A 20,196-nucleotide genomic window follows, 5' to 3' on the forward strand; every position below is an offset into this window, starting at 1 on the left:
AATCGCAAAGAGGTGGAGAAACAGAGAAAAATTATATATATATGCTTTTAAACACTTTTATTTAATTTCCACAAACAAACTAATGATATTTGGCAGTATCTTTCAATGCATGTAAAAGACAAGGGCATAACCCAATCACAATGCGCGATATAAAGCGTGTGTATATCAGATTCTACCTAAATTTTTTCTTATAAAATTAAGCCAATACAATTCTGCAATCAACAGTTTTTCGATAGACAATTAAATATTATACAATCAAATGATATAAGATTTTTGATAAGTATCTTTATTTTTAAGCAATTACAGTTAGAGGAATTTTTTAGAGTACATACATTTTATTAGTTAAAATAATTATGTTTCAAATAAAATTAAATATTTATTTAAGGAGTGTGTAGGAAAAAGTCAAATTTAAATTTGGTGTCTGCTTATAATGTACGTACTTTGTATAATACCTCCCCCCCCTCCCCATCGTACAAAACCGTACAAAATAGCAAATCCCCTCCCCCCCTTCGGGATGTACGTACCTTTTCAACGGCCCCTTTTCCATGTAGATTTCTTTTATGGCTAAGATTTATAAAATAAATAGTAGATACTAGTTTACAAGATAAAGGTGTATCAATTTCTTTTTTAATCATGTCTAATGTTTTTGAATTTAAAAACTGTTTTGTGTAGTTTAAGCCTTTTTTAAAGGGCGATTTTCTATTTAACAAATTTTCCTACGTGCGGCGCACAACCTACATCAACCAGGGTTTTCCCTGGAGTTGCTTCTGCCACCCTTGCCCATTTTTCCGACGTGTTGCCATGAATCGCCACCAAGCCTACCTTTTTTAATCCTCGTTTTCTTTTGCTGAGAGGTCACTAGCGCACACTTAGAGTCAACAGTAATCTCCGGATGCCCCTTTACGAGGGTGGGACGGGGTTAAGCAATATTTTTAGATGCATACACAATTATTTTTATAGAAAATTTAAGTCATGAATCATCTTAGGAAATCAAAACAGGAGTAAGAAAAAATTCATATATATTACACATATAAAGTTTTCTTTCAATCAAAATTTTAAAAAACAATTTCAAGTATAACGTTATTATTGAGGTAATATGAAAATGCGTTTTTATTTAAATGTAACTTTAAAAAAAAACACATTGTTTTAACATGAATTTATGCAAAATCAACTTTATGCAAATCAGTATTCACATTAGTGAAAGTTCCGTCGAATGCAACAACATATTGAGGCAGTAAAATTATGCAATATAACTAAAATTGTTTTGGAACACAAACATTAAAGAATAAAGTTTAAGTCACAAAAGGCATTATATTAATTTGCTATGCTTTTTTTGAGAGGATTAAATTCAACACAATACCTCATTAGTTGTTGAAGAAGATGTAAAAGAGGAAACTTTGATGAAGAGTTTAAGTAATTATCAGAAGATGTATTATCACACATGGTTTCCAATTGACTAGAATCAACTTCTGACTTTATTAAATTGTTAATTTCTTTCTTGAGAGTAACACTGCTGTCCTGTTTTTGGAACAAAAAATATATACATTAACAATGCACAAAAAAAACATGAACTCAAAGATAAATTTAAAATTATAATTATATGAACCTTTCAGATAAAAAAAAATAACTCATCAATAACTCCACAAAAAAAATTTAAAAAAAATATTTTTAATGACAAAGCCTCTATTTAAAAAACAATTATATACATTTAAAACAATAAAATGCATACATTGTAAAAATAACAAATCAATGAAATTTCCATAACATTTTTTGATAATTTTATAATTTAAAAGTAAATTTTATGATCTTTATAGTTAAATAATTATAAATTGTTTTAAATTGGAGTGACATGAGTTGCAATAACGATTGTTTTTTCTCTCTAGAAGTTATAAATGTAAATCAATTTATATGAAATAGTAAACAATACAAAAGATAATAACTGATTAATTATTTTTTCTTACCATGTTTATGAATTCTGCTTCTTCCAATTCAGATCTTATTGCATTACAAAATGCTGATTCTAATCCTCCATCTTCTAATAAACCTTCTAATAATAGTTCACACACAGAATAATGTCCACAATCTGAGTTGAATTTTGAGACATCTAAAAAGAAAGTTATTTACATACAACTTTTCTCCTTTAAACACTTATATTTCTATAGTAATAGCAGAATAAAACCACCTGATATTTTTGTTAATTTGAGTAAGATTTGTAATTTAAAAATATCAAAATTATTTCATTTAAATGCAATAAATTATAATTGTTCACATTGCCAAAAATTGTTGTAATTGTTCTCATTGCTAAAAACACACAAAAAAAATCTTTTATTTACATAATTTAATTTTTTGCGATGATTTACATATATATCAAAATGTCATTTAAAAAAGATTGAATAAATTAAAGGAATTAAAAAAAATGCAAACACAAAATATAAATAACTATTATTGATAAATATATTTTTTTAAATATTTTCATATCTTAATCAAATCTTCCATGACTTTAAAAAGTTTAAAAAATAAATTTATAAAATAAATAAATTAATAAAATAAATATTTAATAGTATATAAAATTTTATATTTTAGAAGAAAAAAAACAGCTACAAGAACTGAAAACTTGTAGCAGTTGTTTATTTATGTTTTCAGAAACACAATAAATAAATTTTTTAGTCAAATAATACTTGATAATATGAAAAGTAGAATGCATTGAACGGATTTTGCATCACTGTACCAAATCTGAAACTAATGAACTTTGATCTACCAATTAATAAACTTTTCTGAATATAAAACCAGTGCTATAAAAAACATAAATGTCGTTAGAAAATCAAAATCACAAAATTTACATCAACTGTTTTTTTCCAAAATTGGGTACTTGCACTTCAAGAAGAAGATCATTGATACACAATCATGTGACCTATGACTTCAGCATCACAGCTGATCATTCATAAACAAGATGGTCAAGATGCTAAGTCAGCCTACATAAATTAGAATGTTAATTAACGTGAAGTTAATTAAATACAAGGCCGTATCGCACATCAAATTCATTAAAATATAATTATTTCCTTGCAACGTTTTTTACTTAACTTAGATTTATTATTTGTTTATATATTTTATAGTAACTGATATATTTTTGCTTTGTGAACCTGGCAACTTTAATGCATAATTATTTGTTTAGGTTCTACATGACTTCATGCCTCTCTTTGTGTTAAGTAATAAAATATTCAGTGAAAGAATTGAAATCTTTGTGAAAGAAAAGAAAATGTGTCACTTAGGAGGACTGATTCTTGACGGGCTTGGTTTACTCAAAACAGAACAAAAAGAACAGCTGCTAACGTAAACAAATGCCATGTTTCAACAACCAATCAGGATCGAGATGCCCACACATGCAGGTATCCCAATAAACAGTACAAGTATAGCTTTAAGGTTAAAAGGAAAACATCTGCTTACCAGATAAAAGAAGAGAAAGTTCTTTAACATGTTCTTCTGCAGTGGGTATCAGAGCATTCCAACCAACTTTCAAAACATTCAGTGCAACCTTTTGGACTGTGTGAGGAACATTAGGCTTTACAATGAAGTCAATGATTTGTTGTTTTAAGCTGCACAAAACTGCTGAGTCACCATAAATCTCACTATGAACTTTATTATTGATGGCAGAATGAAGCTAAACAAAACAATTTTTAAAAAAAGTTATTATTTAAACAGGGTGTATAGCCAAATCTTTCAACAAAAAATAAGCACCTTTTAAGCACTCAAAGAATATTTTTAAGCACTATATATTAAAAAAAATGCAAAACAATTTTCAAAAACTTTACATGATCATGATAAAATAATGTAAAACACGCAAAATGATTGGTGCTTTCACACGCTATGGACCTACAATACGCCGAAATGAATTGCGGTTCAATGAATTGTAAAAACGCTGAATAGAGCAATATGAAAAGCACGCTTTTTCATAATGCATAGCGAAAATCAACAAAGAATTAAAACATCATTTTCGAAAAGGGAAAATTAAGCACTTTTTAAAAACACCCAATGAAAAAAAAGCACCTTTAAGGGCTTTTAAAAATCTAAAAAAAGCACCTTTAAGCACTTTTTAAAAACGATACGCACCATGTTAAAAATAGAATGTTAATAAAATTACAGGAAAAATGTACTTTTATTTATGAAATATATGTTTAAGCATTATCCAAAGAGGAGATAGATGCAACATACTACCAGAGGCATAGCTATACGGTTTACAGGCCCAGGAACAAATTCAATTTTCAAACCACCCTGTATATTGAAATTAGACTTTAAGGTGGCTTTACAGGAACATTTGATGTTTTGAATTTTTATTTTTAACTGTTTTTTCACTTTTATAGTTAATTAATTGAATGAAAAGCATTTATTCTACAAACATTGTGCAATTAATAAGTTGCCACTTTGTTAAAAACATCCCGTTAAAAGTTTCAGATAAATCGGATTAAATATTAATTCATGGTCCCATAATTAGTAAATGAATGAGTAGTATTGAATTTATATCTGAAATTAATTTTTAATTATGTATTATGAGTTTGGCACCCCTCTAAGATTCACTTGGGAGCAGGTGTCCCCCCCCTACCTTATCTCCTATACTTATCATAAAGGTTTACAAAAAAAAAAATTTAAATTATTAATGTTTGAGAGCTCCAGCTAAAAAATATTTTCTATTCTACCAAGTATTGAAAATATTAAAAATACTAGTATTGATAACTACTCTGGAAAATGTATACCTAAAATTTTTAAAAGGACATTCTCATGACTATGTTCATTAAGTGATATTTGCTCTATCTTTTGATGAAAACAAAAGACAATTTCAAATAATGAGAACATGAATAATTAACACGAATTGATTAACTCCATAAAACAAAAAGTAGAAAATGGTATGTACATCATTACCTTTATGATATAAATTTTTACTAAACAATTTTGCCATTTAAAGGTGTTACTGTTTATTATTATGTAGCAAACTTATTAGAAATATAAAAAGCAATGACTGAACCAAGTACTCAGAAACTTAAACTTAAGATAACTCAAAAAGTAAAAAAGTGGGGAAAATAGACTTGTGCAATGATATTGTTTCTATGTTTTCATCAAAAACAATAAGAGGTTTTATTAATTTTGTGAAAAAAGGAGGATTGATTCGTTTTGATTTTAAATGTCTCTTCTGACCAACCTCACGTAATTACTTAGTGGACCAACCTATGTATATTAAATTTTTATGAATTGTTAAAAGACTATGTAATGAAGCATATAGCAATGTAATGAAACTTTACAACTGCTTTATCTTTATGTGGTTTGAAATGCACATTTAAGATTTCAAATCTCTTCAAATTTACACATATTGTTCAGGTGGGTAAATGTATGTTACTCACACCACATTGAAAAAATAGTTTAAATGTTGTGTTTACCAGAGTAGATAAAATTTATTATTAGTTTGATGAAACTTGTAAGTGAAATATGTTAATCAAGCATCCATCATAGAAGGCTCCAATCTTTAGTGCCAGAAAGCAATGTTAATAAATACTGAAAATTCCACATATCTGTTGTACACTTTAACATAAACAAAGAAATTCATTTTCAGTAAAAGATAAAAGCTGATTTTTCAAAAATAACAGATGATAGGTTACTAAGTTTAATTATTTCTAACATGGCTAAAATACAAAATAAAATCAGACTAGAATTGATTTTATTCATCTGTGATCAATTAATTTTATTTCACTGACGTTGCATTACCTCTCTCTTTATCTAATAGTCATTACATTGCATTACCTCTAACCCTTATTTCAAAACCTTCCTATGTAGGATAAATACTTGAATCTAACTTTTATTTAATATCATAAATGGTACAAAATAAAAATTGTCATACCTAAAAAGAAAAAAATCACAAGTCTCACCTGAAGTTTTAAAAGATTTAGGCAGGATACAGCAATGCACTCTTTTTCAAATGCATTTCTTATAACACTCTCAGTGAGCTCATTATAAGACACAAACTGAAGAAGCTCATTAAGAAGTTTAAATGTAATTGGAGATACATCTATGCTATAAGGAACTTTCAGCTGTAGAATTCCAAGCTCGTCTGAGCACCAAAAGATAGTCTAAAAAAAGATGTATGTAATAATAATGTTAAGACAAAAGTGAGGCTTCATATAGTTATAAAAACTAATCATTAAATAATTTTATACATATTAGTCTTTGTTTTAATTACACTAACTTTTTAGCTACACAACCTTTGTATAGTTCGTTCACCAGGTGTTGGCACTTGGCTCCACCCCTCGGACACAGACTTCATTTCAGCGCGGGAGTAAGAGGAGAAACATCTCCAAGCTTAAAATAGAGACAACCCTTAATGCACGCCAAACACAAACAGTGAATTCTTTTTCAGTCACTTACTTCGCTTTATTATCTGCTATTATACCTTTCATTACTCTAGCTAATTAAATATATTTTAAATTTAAAAACTGCTTCCCCAGCAAAATTTCTCAAAAAAGGACAAACTATTTACTCAAAAGAGAGAAATATCATCAAATTTATGAAATATTTAATGTTAAAAAAAAGCACATAAAGATTGTGAAATAAATATTTTTGTCATACGTTAGCCAAATAGCAAACTTGTTCAAGATTGTTCACATCCTTCTCCCAAAAATAGACAAATAGTATCGTCGGATGCCTCGTGAAGGAGGTGCCAAGTGCCAACTCCTGGTGAACGAACTACACTATCTGCCCAAGAAAGAAAAATATAAATAATGGAACCATAAGTTAGAGTGATGAAGTAATCATCAATACATTTTAACACTAGTCTTTAATTTTTCCCATTTGTTAGTTTATAAATAGATAGTGAGAATTTAACATACATATTTTGCATTAACAATTTATTTAAAAATGAATTATCTTAAAATGAATTATCCTAAAATGAATAATTATCATAAACTGAATCTATTTTTCTGAACATGAATTAGACATTAGACAAATAAAAAAAAACATAAATGATGGAATCATAAACTTGTAAAACTCACCATGGGTGATGGAGGAAAAAGAAAAAAAGAAATGCTGAAGTAATCGTCAATACATTTGGACTCTAGTCCTAATTTTTCCCATTTGTTAGTTTATTAATAGAAATTGAGAACTTTACATTAATATTTTGCACTAATAATTTATATTAAAATGAATTATCCTAAAATAAATAATGATCTTTAACTGAATTTGTTTTGTTTTTTTAAAAATAAATTAGACATTAGGCAAAAAAAAACATAAATAATGGAATCATAAGTTTGCAAAACTTGCTATGGGTGACGGAGGAAAAAGAAAAAAAAAGGAAATGCTGAAGTAATCGTCAATTGTTAGTTTATTAATACGAATTGAAAATTTTACATTAATATTTTGCATTAATAATTTATCTGAAAATGAATTATCCTAAAATGAATAATTATCTTAAACTGAATCTATTTTTTTTAAAAATGAATTCAACAAAAAAAACACGAATAATGAAACCATAAATTTGTATAACTCGTGATGGAGGAAAAAGAAAGGCCGGAGTAATAGTTAATACATTTTGACACTAGTTTTAAGTTTTACCAGTTGTTAGTTTATTAATAGACATTGAGAATTTTGCATTAACATTTTGCATTACTCATTTATAATAAAATGTATAACATGTGTTTTTTTTAATAACGTTGGAGAAGTGGTATAAAGTAGAACTTCATCTGATCTGGCTGTTTTGTTATCTAATCTTCCACGAAATTAAATTGGGCAGTTGAGAGCCTACTGTATTAATAAGGTAAAGTACTTGTGAACAACTGTTTGAGAAGAATCTTGCGTATCAAATTATTTCATAAAATTTGTATTACAGAAATCTTCAGAAAAGCAAAACAGAAATCGATTGAGCTGGAAATTAAAAAACGTAAATGGACTGGTCATCTACTAAGCAAACCTGAAAAATTTAAATTAAATCAAGTTTTTGATTAGAATCCTCAGGGCTAGAGGAAAAGAGGAAGAACTAAAAATATTTTGCCCAGGACAATTGCAAATGAATTGAAAACAATAGGAAAGACATGGAGAGAGGCAATATATCTGGCCACAAATAGAGCGAGATTGAGCACTATGATAGAAGCCCACTGTTCCAATTTAGAGTGAAAAGGAAAATGCATGAATTAATAAGGAAATTTATAATCTGTTTATGGTAACTGAAATCTGTTATGAACATTCTTAATTCTAAACTTTCTATTCAGCAGAAGTTTCTAGCATCGATTGTTGTCACACGGTGTGTTACTGATTTGCAAGCAATTATTTAATAACAAAATAAAAAAAAACTAACTTCTTTAATATGCATTTTTTTCATCTGCATAAAAATGATCAGAAACTAAACATTTTAAATAAATGATAATGAGCTCAGTTCATTAAAACAACTGAACATTATTGAATTATTGGCTATATTCTTATCTCAAGCATAGTTATCAAATATAACCACCTTTTAAAAGATTACGAAGAAATTTCAGAAAATGTTACTTTATTAAACTATCACAATGTTCTTTCTCGATCAATATAAACATTCACAAAAGAAAATAAAAGATATAAAACAATAAACTAAGAAATTATGAAAAACAGAAAAGTTTTTTTTTTTACTTTTTTATTCCCGGCACAAGCCTGTATGTTTTTTCCTGGAAAGGTAGCAATTAACTTAAATTCAGAAGAACAACTTCCCAGTTGACCTTTGTCATTTTGCCCCCAACCATAAACATTGCCTTCTGCAGTAACAGCTATGAAATGACTAGAACTGACAGATATATGTGAGATTTTCTTTCCTGCTAGACCATCGACTAGTTTAAGGATTCTGTGTTGGTCCTCACTAGAAAGAACAAGTCGATTTCCGTTTACACTCCTGAAAGAGAAAGGAAGTAAAGATAAAATGAGTTAACAATAATATTTCTGAGGAAAAAAAAATACTGTCAACTAGTAATAACTCGAATCTGACAAGACCAAAAAAAATTTACCATATTAGAAGTTTGACCTGAAGTTAATGTCGGCTTTTCACTTTAAAATAATAAGAACTGTATTTTCTGTTGAAAGATTCAAAGATTCACACTATTTAAGGATATTCTTTTTCTCTTAATGATATCAAAGAACTCAGGTGGCTCAGAGGAAAGAGCATTCACCTCCCAATGAGGAGGCTCAATGAGGTCTCCATGTAATGCAATTGTGAGTTCCATTAAAAAGTCTTCCACAAAGGTTAGTTTGTTCCAATGCTTCATCGAGGAGTTCCCTTGTCTTCTGGATCAGGTTTAAAATTACAAGGCCACGGATTTGAACATTGATAACTACAAACTCAGAATTGCTCCAGTTTATTATGTCAAACAAGTATTCAGAAGAATTCCATGCTAAAATGCAAAATCCCTTATCTTCATGTTTTTTTTTTTTCTTTCCTTATCTACATTGATGCCAACTTTCCAAACTAGCTATCTGCTATTTTTGTAAATATTAAGCTTATAAAGTAAATATTAATATTATAAAGCAAATATTAATATAATTAAAAATAAAAGAAGTAATTTTTTTTCTTTTATTTTTAAATCTTTACTGCTTTACATTTGAAAAAAAAATGCAAAATTTAAAATTTGACAGCAAATTTTATAACTGTTGTGAAGTTTAAAAATCAACATACCATGTATGCCATACATGCACAGAACCATTTTGTGATAAGGCTACATTCAAAAGACCACCACTATATACATTAGTAATATTAACATTCTTTAATTTTTCAAAAACTCTGGGTTGCATATCACAGGAATTTTGAGAATCCTCTTCTCCCCACACGTAAACAGTGCCTGCATAAAAGAAGGAAAGTCAAAATAACTATACAAATTGAAAATAATACTAATAAAATAAAAGCAACAAAGTAAACATGGAGAATTGCAGGGTGAAATTGATAAATATTTAACAAGTGAAAGTTTTTAATAGTTTTAAATCATTAATTAAACTATCATGTTAAAAAATGCTTCGCCAAATACCTCCCAAGAGAATCAAAAATCTCAGGATCAGTTATAACATTTTGTAATATCTTAAATTTAAATATTTAACGAAATTAGTTTTAGTTACATATTCAGCTTAATATATTTAAGGTTTTAAGCTACAAAACTATCATATTTTTTTAATACTCATTTCCCATTTATGACATCACACTTGGCAGTTGTCGTGCCAAACACTAGTTTATTACTTCTGACGCCAAAAAAGAGAAACATGGTTTTTTTTAGATACTCTGTACAGTCTAAAAAATCTTTTGTCGAATACCCGCCATAAGAGTCAAAAATCGCAGGTTTTGTAATATCTTAAATTTATATACAGTACAGAACCCGTTATCCGGAAATCAGAAAACCAAAGAACCGAAACGAAATTCGATAAATTTTCCGGCCATTTTTAAAAAAAAAAAATTTTTTCCCTCATAAGATTTTAGGATTTTTCTTTCTTTTTTGAAAGGTGTTTACCTTACCATCATTTTGGAAATAATCATTAGTGTATTACTTCATTGTTTTTTTTTCTTTTTAAGATTATTTCCAAATATTTTTTTTTTAGTTGTGTTTAACAATAAAAAAACGGCTTTATGTAGCGATTCAGAAAACCGGAAAAATCAGTTATCCGCAATAGCGATGGTCCCGATCGTTCCGGATAATCGGTTCCCTACTGTATTTAACAAAATTAGTGTTAGTTACACATTCAGTTTAATATATTTAAGGTTTTAAGCTATAAAACGACATTAATATTTTTGTAATACAAATTTTCCATTTTTAACAACACTCTAGGCTTTTAGTGACTTAAAATAGTTCAACAGTTTAAACCAGCTTTTGGCAGTTGCCGTGTCAAAAGCTAGTTTTTAACTTTTGGCACGGTCCAAATACAAAAGGGGGCAATAACAAAAGGGGGAGCATAAAACAAAAATTAGAAGAGCAAAGGAGGGCAGTAAAATAAATCCTTGTTGTCCAAAGAAAAACAAATATTATAACAAAAAGTCAATACCTGATGAGTATACAAAAAATAATATCCAAAATATTTACTCTTAACTAATTAATAATGGGTTAATTTAAAAAAAAACAAAACATGATATACTTAAAAAACTGTAACGAATAGTTAATTCCTAGCAACAGATGGCGCTACCTCTCTATTTGCAAAAACAATACCAATAGTCTTCGTTCTGACTTACTAAGTGAGATGAAGCAAGATGAGGTACCCTAACCTACCATGGTTCCCTTTTTCCCCAATCAGTTTGGGTAAAACTTTAAAATACTTTCGATTTTAGGAGATTTTATGTTATTACTCATTATTGTAAAACGGATGCGTGAATGTATATAAAATACTGAGCTCTTCGTGATGGTGCTTATTTCCATCCTCTTGTGTCCTTACAAAACTGATTAAATAATTGATAAATTTCTGTTATGTTGATAGATACATGCATACATAGAGTAACTACTTAAATTAATTTATTAAAAATAATGTAATGGTTGTAACCTGCCATTTTTGCTAATTGATAAAGATGTAACAGACAGCAAAAGTTAAGAAAAACGCACACAAAAAAAATAGTGCATAGCATGTTTGACTGAAAAATTAACCAGCCATGCATTGTCAAGGTTTCATATAAAAAAAGAATGAAATTTTCAAGAAAGAAAAAAATGATTGATAAATTTATTACATCCTTTGAAAGGAGAAATTTACTAAAATGTGACTGTAACAAAATCTTTCATTTTAACATAACAAAAGAGATTTATGAGAAACATCATGGAGATTTCTGTGTTACAATGCAATATCCTTTTCTCATCATGAATAATGTACAGTAATCTATATTTCCTCAACTTTTTCACTGTAGATGACCTGCATAAAATAAGAACCTATGGAGTACTGTCTCTTCTAGCAAACAAAAAGACTTCGAGATGATCTGTATTTAATCTGAGGTAACATCAAAATAATAGGATCTTACTTTGGATCAATTATTACTATTAATAACAGTATGTCTCCTGAAATAAAAAATCGACTCTATCTGTCAAATAGGAATGTCTATGGGCTGAGAAGATTTATTAAAACTACCATATATTCCGGCGCATAACGCGCTCCCGTAATTTCTAATAACTTTTTTTAAATTTTAAGATATACTCTTCGGATAACGAGCACGAAAATTTGGATTGTACATGTGCAGTATCTCGTCTAGTATCTATAGAAAACCAGAAAGCCTTTAAGTGTGGGACATGCTTAGGTCCCACCTTACAGATAATACAAAATTTTTTTTGAAAGAATGTAACACCGATATGGCAGTTATTCCGGGCGGATTGACACCATTAGTTTAGCCATTGGACGTCTGCTTTTAAAGCCAATTTAAAAAAACAGTGGAAAACTTGGATGTTGGAGGGCGAGAAAACCTTTACGAAAGGAGGACATATGCGCCGCAAGTTTGGAAACAGTGTGTGAATGGATATTAAAAGCATGGGATGAAATTAAGCCTGAGATGGTTAGAAAATCATTCAAAAAATGCAGCATTTCAAATAATCTGGACGGATCAGAAGATGACTGTTTATTTATGGATGAGGGTAACACAGATGATGAAGACGAAACAGATTGTGATGACGTGCCTGAAGAAATAACAGAAGACGAATATAATGAACTATTTATGTAATAACGAAAATCAATAAAGTATATAGGTAAAGGTATGTTATTTCTTTAAAATAAAAGTATTTTTCTATATTTAAATTTTTTTAATCTGTAATTTTTTATATTCGGCGTATACCGCGCACCCGTAAATTCCAATGTTATTTTTTGTGTTAAAAGTGCACGTTATACGCCGGAATATACGGTAGGTTTCTTTCTAGAAAAACGAACTTTTAAATTTACAAAACTCTTGTCAGGCTTGTCTTGACATATGCTTCTGAAGCTTGGACAATGAGAAAACTAGAGGAAAGTTGTATTGCAATATTTGAGAAAAAAATTTTTGAGGAGTATACTTGGTTATGTAAAAGAAAACAATAACGGGAGAAAACTTTGAACCGTATAAGATTTATAAACAACCTGATATTATTAAGTACATAAAAATATATACATGGCCCATGTGTTTCGAATGAGTGATGTTATTTAATTTTCACAAATAGTTGATAATGTATATCTGTTGCCCTTAGAGTAACTTTGGAAACACATAAAATATTTACAGTGCACTCAGAGTAACTTATGATCTAATGATTATATTGCCATGTACTCAGACTCAATCTGTATTCAAGGAGGACTCAATCAATTCAAGGAGTTGTAACAGGCCAACGTATTTGTGGAAATGTAAGTTATTTTTAGGTAACAAGTTACAAAATAAATACTAATAATTTATGGTAATAACAAAGTCATAATAAAAAACTCTATACCTTGTGTAACACTTTTAATATTAATTCCATTGTTCATACAACAACTTCTAGAAACGTTTTTTTTTAAATATTTGTAAATAATCAGAAAATTAGGATAGCTAGTTTTGAAAAGAATTAATATCTGATGCTAGCTTATTAGATAATAGAACACAAATTCTGTTCTATTTCACTTTATATTGCAAAATTGACAGAAAAAGTTTAAGAACAAAATAATATTAGCATAATAATTATTGTCATATGTTTAAAATTGTTTCCAAGACTATAACACATTTTTTTAAATAATTTTACACATAGTAATTACAACATTAATTACTTTTATTCATTTATTAGTAAAATCTGGGGAACACTTTCTCTTTTAGATTGCAATAGCTATCTTTGATAATGATTAAAAAAAAAGCTTTAAGACAATAGTAAAAATTATTATTAAAAAAAAGAGAGAGTGAACAATAAAACAAAATAATGTACTGATACAATATAATTCACTGACCTGTACAATTGACAGCAATAACTGAATCTCGCCCAAAGCACATATCAACAATGCAACATTCTTTAAACGCAGTTACTAAAGTAGGCAAAAGACAATCTTCATTTGTGCCTGAATAGTAAAAGATTTATATTAGTAAATAATATAAGCATTAGCTGTTTATTCAATTGGTATAAATATCATACAAAAAAAGAAGCTTAAAAGTTTATCAACCAAACCATAATATACTATAAAAACTTAGGTAAAATAGTTAAGTAATTCTAAAAGTAGTTGTGGCATAACTACCACTACAATTATTAAATACCAATTCACTAGTATATACGACATGTTAACTTGCTTTTTAAGGGTACCTTTTAATAGATGGGGGTTGGCATAGTCGAACGATCCTTTCCCCACATTGGTGACCTCCGGAGGTGATGCCCACTTTGATGGCTGGACCACAGTTAAAGAATTAAATTACCATTTGTGACTGCGTCATCGTCTCCTCGCATTGTTGCTTCTCGGTCTCATTAACACGCAACGGGATCCTGCACATACTCAACAAATAACACAGGAGAAAACATGAACTTAACATAGCTCTCCCAGTTTTTTTTCAAATACAGGGCAACAAGTAGCATCCGTAGATAATTCTAACGCTGATAAAATTCTAGTGGGGAAGTATTGTGACATAACTACCACTACAATTATTAAATACCAATTGGCTAGTATATAAAACAGAGACTTAACATATGTTAACCCCTGCTTCACCCTTCCCATCCTCCTTTTCAGATTTTTAACTTAGATGAAGGAGCAGATATCCCCTTAGGATAGGCACTCCGTTAAAACTGTATCAGTCAGTTTGATCTTGGGGTACCTTTATATATGAGGGTTGACATAGTCAAAAGATTCTTTCCCACTTATTAAAATAATTTAAAAACTTAAATAGTTTAGATCTCAAATATTAAATAATTAATAAATATAAATTTTACCATGTCCCAGACGACCATTTTTGCCTTTTCCCCAAGTGTATAATTCGCCTGATGAGCTTAAAGCAGCACTTTGACTAGCTCCACAAAATATCTTTCTAATGTGTTTATTATATAAGGAACTTATTAATTTAGGAAAGGGTGAGGACCTAGAAAGAGAAACAGATAAATGTAATAAAATTGATTACATATTCAACTATTACGTTTCAGCAAGAAAAAGTTCTGACATATGAAATTAATACATTTTTAAAAAGTTAATATGTATAGTTATTAAAAAAATTCAATAAATTACTTTTAATAATTCGATAATTACTTTGATTACTTTTAATAATTCAATTGCTTTTTGCAATCTACAACTAATATTTTTCTGAGAAAACACGATTTGCAATTGTAATTGAATTCATTAGATTTGTATAAAATTATTATTACTATTTTTTTTTAGAAACCCAACAAAATAATTAACATTTAATTTGAGAAAAAGAACCTAGCATTTAGTAAATAAAGAAAATTAGTAGAAATAATAAAAAATTGGAAGCAGAAATCATGTAACATTTCATTGGACATGCAACATTGCATGTTGGTCACTCAGGCCCAAAGTATTTAATTTAAAATTTATTCACCCTTTGCACTTGAACTACTTTAAGCATCTAATAAATTGAAAAAGTAAAAACACTTAAAAATTTAAGATAGAAAAAACTTCAATTTACTTTCTACATAAAAGATAAAAATAAGTTTACTAAACATTAAGAAGTAAAAATTTTAAAAAATGGAGGCAGGTATATTACAAGCTTAGCCTCAGCTGTAATTCACAGACACCTTACATGAAAAAATTCTTTAAAAAACTTAAAAGTTTCAAAGATGTTAAATTTTTAGTATCATTAATTAAACCTCTTGAATAACACAACTTATAAAATCTTCTTCAAAATGAGACATTTAAAGGATGAAAAAATTCATGCATGGAAAAATACAAAAAAGTTTTTTTTAAAAAAATATATACAAACTTGTTATCTCCATGGCCAAGTCGACCACCATCACCAAGTCCCCATGAATAGACACTGCCATCGCATGTTAATGCCAGATAATGTCTAGAATCTAAATTGGTAGCGATTTCTACAACTTTTTTGCCATCAAAGCCTTTCACTAATAAGGGAATCTTAGGAACCTTAAGAAAATAAATAAATGTTGACACATTAATATTGATTAACACATACAACACTTCAAAATTAAAATCAAAGATACAGTAGCACAGGGATGGCGAACCAATGGCACGTGACACAATATTTTGGACACGCCACCGATCACAAAGTTCACTATGAAGCATTAAATTTCACAAAGAACAAAAAAATAGGCAATTATTGACAAAAAATGTAACAATTAATGTCAAAAAATAATTAATAACCATAAAAAACAAGCTAACNTTCTTCAAAAACAAAAATTATTTTCAAGAAAATAGGTATTCATCTTCAGATTTTCTAATAAATGTTGATAAATTGCTTAATTTTTTTCCCTTGGTGGCCTTAGAAATAGGTTCCAATAGTAAAAATTTTTGGTATTGAGTGAAAATGCGAAGAAATTCATTTTTAAATTTTAAAATTTGTTTGAATCTGAAAATCAGGAAGAAAAATCTTGATAAACTATTTTTTTCTTCTTTCCTTGGTGTCTTTAGAAAGAGGGTCTAAAGTTGTTGGCATTGAGTTAAAATGCAAAGAAATTCATTTTGAAATTTAAAAATTTGTTTGAACCTAATAATCAGGATGAAAAATTTTGATAAACTATTTTTTTTTCCTTCTTTCCTTGGTGTCCTTAGAAAGAGGGTCTAAAGTTGTTGGCATTGAGTGAAAATGCAAAGAAATTCAGAAATTTAATTGAATCCAAAAATCAAGATGAAAAATGTTGATAAATTGTTTTTTTTCTTCCTCCCTTTGAAGATCTTAGAAAGAGGGTCCAATGGGAAAAATTGTTGGCATTGAATGAAAATGCATAAAAAAACCATCAAAAATTTAATTGAATCCAAAAATCGTAATGAGAAGTTCATTGAGGGTGAAAATGAACTTACTACAATTGCCAGTCCTCAGATAGGAATAAATGTGCAGAAAACATTACCTTAACACATTGCCATAACTGTTTATAAAAGTTGACGAATTATCTGGATTTTTCACTAACAAAATCGAACTCTGTATCAAATATCCAGATAATCATCACTCCTCTGTATTTTTATTAAGAACAAAATTAACTAGAAAGTTGAGTTGAATGTAGTTTATAATGGTACAATAGCTAAAATCAAATATAATATTAAGGACATTAAAGTGTCAAAATTTTGAGACCTACAGCATAATATTAAAAATGTGGTCAACTACCTTTACTTCCTAGACAAGCGCTGTTACCTATTGATCTAAAGCTGACTAGTGAGCGACCTGTGATTATACATCGACTATCTCAACAACAGCTGAGTGTCTTAAGTACATTACCATCAAGGCTAACTGTTAGGGACATTGCAATTTTGAAACCTACAGCATAATTTTAAAAGTGTGGTCAGCAATGGGTGCCAACTGCCTTTACTTCCCAGACAAGCACTGTTACCTATTGATCTAAAGCTGACTAGTGACCCACGTGTGATTAGACATCGCCTATTTCAACAACAACTTAATGTCTTAAGTACATTACCATCAAGGCTAACTGGTAAGGACATCGCAATTTTGAGACCTACAGCATAATTTTAAGTGGGGTCAGCAATGAGTGCCAACTACCTTTACTTCCTAGACAAGCCCTGTTAACTATTGATCTAAGGCTGACTAGTGACCCACATGTGATTAGACATCGTCCATCTCAACAACAGCTGAATATCTTAAGTACAGTAACATCAAGGCTAAAACAACATTATCTACTTCAGGTTTTCTAATCAAACAATATTCTAAACTAACCCTAGCACAAAAATCAAGAGAAAAGAAGAAAATATCACTAGAGTACTTTTGGGGGTCTACCTATCATTACAAAAAAAGAGGACAAACGTGAGACGAAAGTAACAAACGTATTCAGAATATTTCAAATTGAATAGAGATTTTTCATCCTTTAGTAACAGGAATATAATTGTTTTATTAACCCTCCAAGTGTTGAGGAGCTGGGTGAGATTTCAGTGAAACTTCCATGTTATGCACTACTTTCCAAAAGAAAAACATGACAAAAAATGATTTTTAGATGCAGGATAACAATAAGATCGGAAAAAGCGATGCCTTACCCTCAGTGGGATAAGAACAGGAATGTAGCTAGATCTCGAACTATTTTATTTCTTAAACTATTCACAATTATTAAATTCTTTTTTCATAATAAATTCTATTAAAATTAGGATATTTTTTAAGTTCTTAGACTTTACCTATACTTTTTACAGAGTAAAATAAAAAAAAATACATAAAACAAATATAAATTTTAAATACTTTCAAATAAAATTTTATTAAACTCAAATAGATACGTCCTTGGGAACTAAACACTGGGGGTTTTGTGTTCGGCTGATCACCTAACCGGAACATCTGCTCCTGCACCCCAGAGCCCAATGGTCAAGAAAACTGAGATGGGCACAGTAGGCCTTGACCCTCGATGGGCTGTCGCGCCGCTGAGTTTAGTTTTAGATACGTCCTTATCATGTTCTTATCAAAAAAATCACTTCACATCCTGTATTAAAGGAATATGGTCATTGTTCAAAATATTAATAGAATAGCAAAGTTTATACAAATAACACACGAACAGCAATATTATTAATTATCCAATCAAGAATTTAAAATTATAACAAAAGAAACTAAAATATATTAATCTAAGTTTATTAAAATAAAACAGGATCATAAATGCTGATACCTCAGTTGTAGCATTTCTCATCAAATAAACTTTTCCAAATTTTGTCAAAATAAGTAGGCAGGCATTTGAGCAAGCTATTTGACATATATTCATCTCTGATAATTTTTTACATTTGTGAATCTCATAACTATCATGACTCCATTCTAAGTCTCCAAGGCAGTATATATCAGGTGGGGAATTGATGGCCTAAAAATAATGTTTCTCGTAAATATTAAATTTATTAATGTTTAAACAAAACTGAAATAAATTAAGCACAATAATTTAACTATTTACAGTTGAACTATGTTAATAATTTAGGATTTAATAAAAGTCTAAGACAATTTAAGTTTGATAATACATGATAAATTCATTAGTATTCAATTACATAAAAGAGCATTGCAAAATGTAAACAATGCTTGTAATTTTACTTTGAATTTAAATTCAGCAACTTCCCAGTCGTGCGAAGGATAATCAAATTTTTTAATTTACACAGCTTAAGGCTGAAATAAAAATTTATAAAACTATTTTCATCTATTTAAATATCCGTTTCAACTAAAATATTCATTAATTTGCAGATGTGTACCGAACTTAAAGTGGAATTGATACTCTAATTTTCCAAATATGTGTAGTAAATAAAAGAAAAAGTAACAAGTATAAAACATGTAGGCAAAATTTTTATAAATAAACATTTTAATAGGCAATTTAAAAAATTAAACTTGCAAGTACTAAATCAACATTTCTAAATACCATAAATACAAAGGAAATTGAAATAAAATTAATTTTTCAAAATAATCGCTCTAGGCAATCAAATAGAAGAAAAAAGTAAAAGTTCTAGTTATCAAAAAATAAGTGCATTAAAATACTGCAAAATGGAAAAATATGAAAATGCTTTAGAACAATTCTTATTTAAGATAATGACTGAAATCTTGGCATGCATGCAAACTCTAAGCAAATATCGATAGCTTATTAGACAGTTATATTAAAAAAATTTTCAAAAAATACTTTCTAATACAATATTACTATAAAATCTATATACTTTACTATGTATACAGAATATATTCAGTTATATATTCTGTGTTTTAGTACATGAAATGATAGTAAACATACATAACATAAAAACAAAATTAGATTCAAAAATAAAATAAAAATTTGGGTAATAAAAATGCCTACTACCTCTTTTTCTTGAATAGGAGAATTTATTAATGAATATTGTTCTAAAGTACACAATATATAAATAGCAATTTCCAGCATATTTAACTGATCATCATCTTCTTCAGAAATTGATAAAAAATTTAAGAATAATTCTGTTGGACTACATTGAACATCAGATTCCTAAAAATATAAAGCCCACAGTATTATTATTAGCATCTTAAATAATATTTTTAATAAAACAATAGATTTTGAATAAAAGCACACAATTAATAAACAATTGGGATTAGGTAAATAATTTCAACAGAGATTGAACAGATTTCCAAGTTCGCAAATTTTTCTCTTGAGATTTAAGGTAAACGCGTTTTTAACTATATAT

General features: G+C 28.7%; 1 protein-coding gene across 1 annotated transcript in view; it reads right to left on the reverse strand.

Moving 5' to 3' along the window:
• LOC107445810 (E3 ubiquitin-protein ligase HERC2) overlaps nucleotides 1–20,196 on the reverse strand; it is a 129,383-nt gene that overhangs the window by 96,357 nt on the left and 12,830 nt on the right. Inside the window, exons 10-20 of the mRNA XM_071178954.1 lie at nucleotides 19,842–20,000; nucleotides 18,690–18,875; nucleotides 15,845–16,005; nucleotides 14,847–14,992; nucleotides 13,882–13,989; nucleotides 9,671–9,833; nucleotides 8,638–8,893; nucleotides 5,913–6,113; nucleotides 3,445–3,658; nucleotides 1,962–2,104; nucleotides 1,361–1,518 (exon numbers count right to left, since the gene is read on the reverse strand). Of these exons, the coding sequence (XP_071035055.1) occupies nucleotides 1,361–1,518; nucleotides 1,962–2,104; nucleotides 3,445–3,658; nucleotides 5,913–6,113; nucleotides 8,638–8,893; nucleotides 9,671–9,833; nucleotides 13,882–13,989; nucleotides 14,847–14,992; nucleotides 15,845–16,005; nucleotides 18,690–18,875; nucleotides 19,842–20,000 (1,895 nt within the window). The remainder of the gene's footprint in view (nucleotides 1–1,360; nucleotides 1,519–1,961; nucleotides 2,105–3,444; nucleotides 3,659–5,912; nucleotides 6,114–8,637; nucleotides 8,894–9,670; nucleotides 9,834–13,881; nucleotides 13,990–14,846; nucleotides 14,993–15,844; nucleotides 16,006–18,689; nucleotides 18,876–19,841; nucleotides 20,001–20,196) is intronic.

Source organism: Parasteatoda tepidariorum, chromosome 1 (assembly GCF_043381705.1).
Source record: "Parasteatoda tepidariorum isolate YZ-2023 chromosome 1, CAS_Ptep_4.0, whole genome shotgun sequence".
NCBI classification, from domain to species: Eukaryota; Metazoa; Arthropoda; class Arachnida; order Araneae; family Theridiidae; genus Parasteatoda; species Parasteatoda tepidariorum.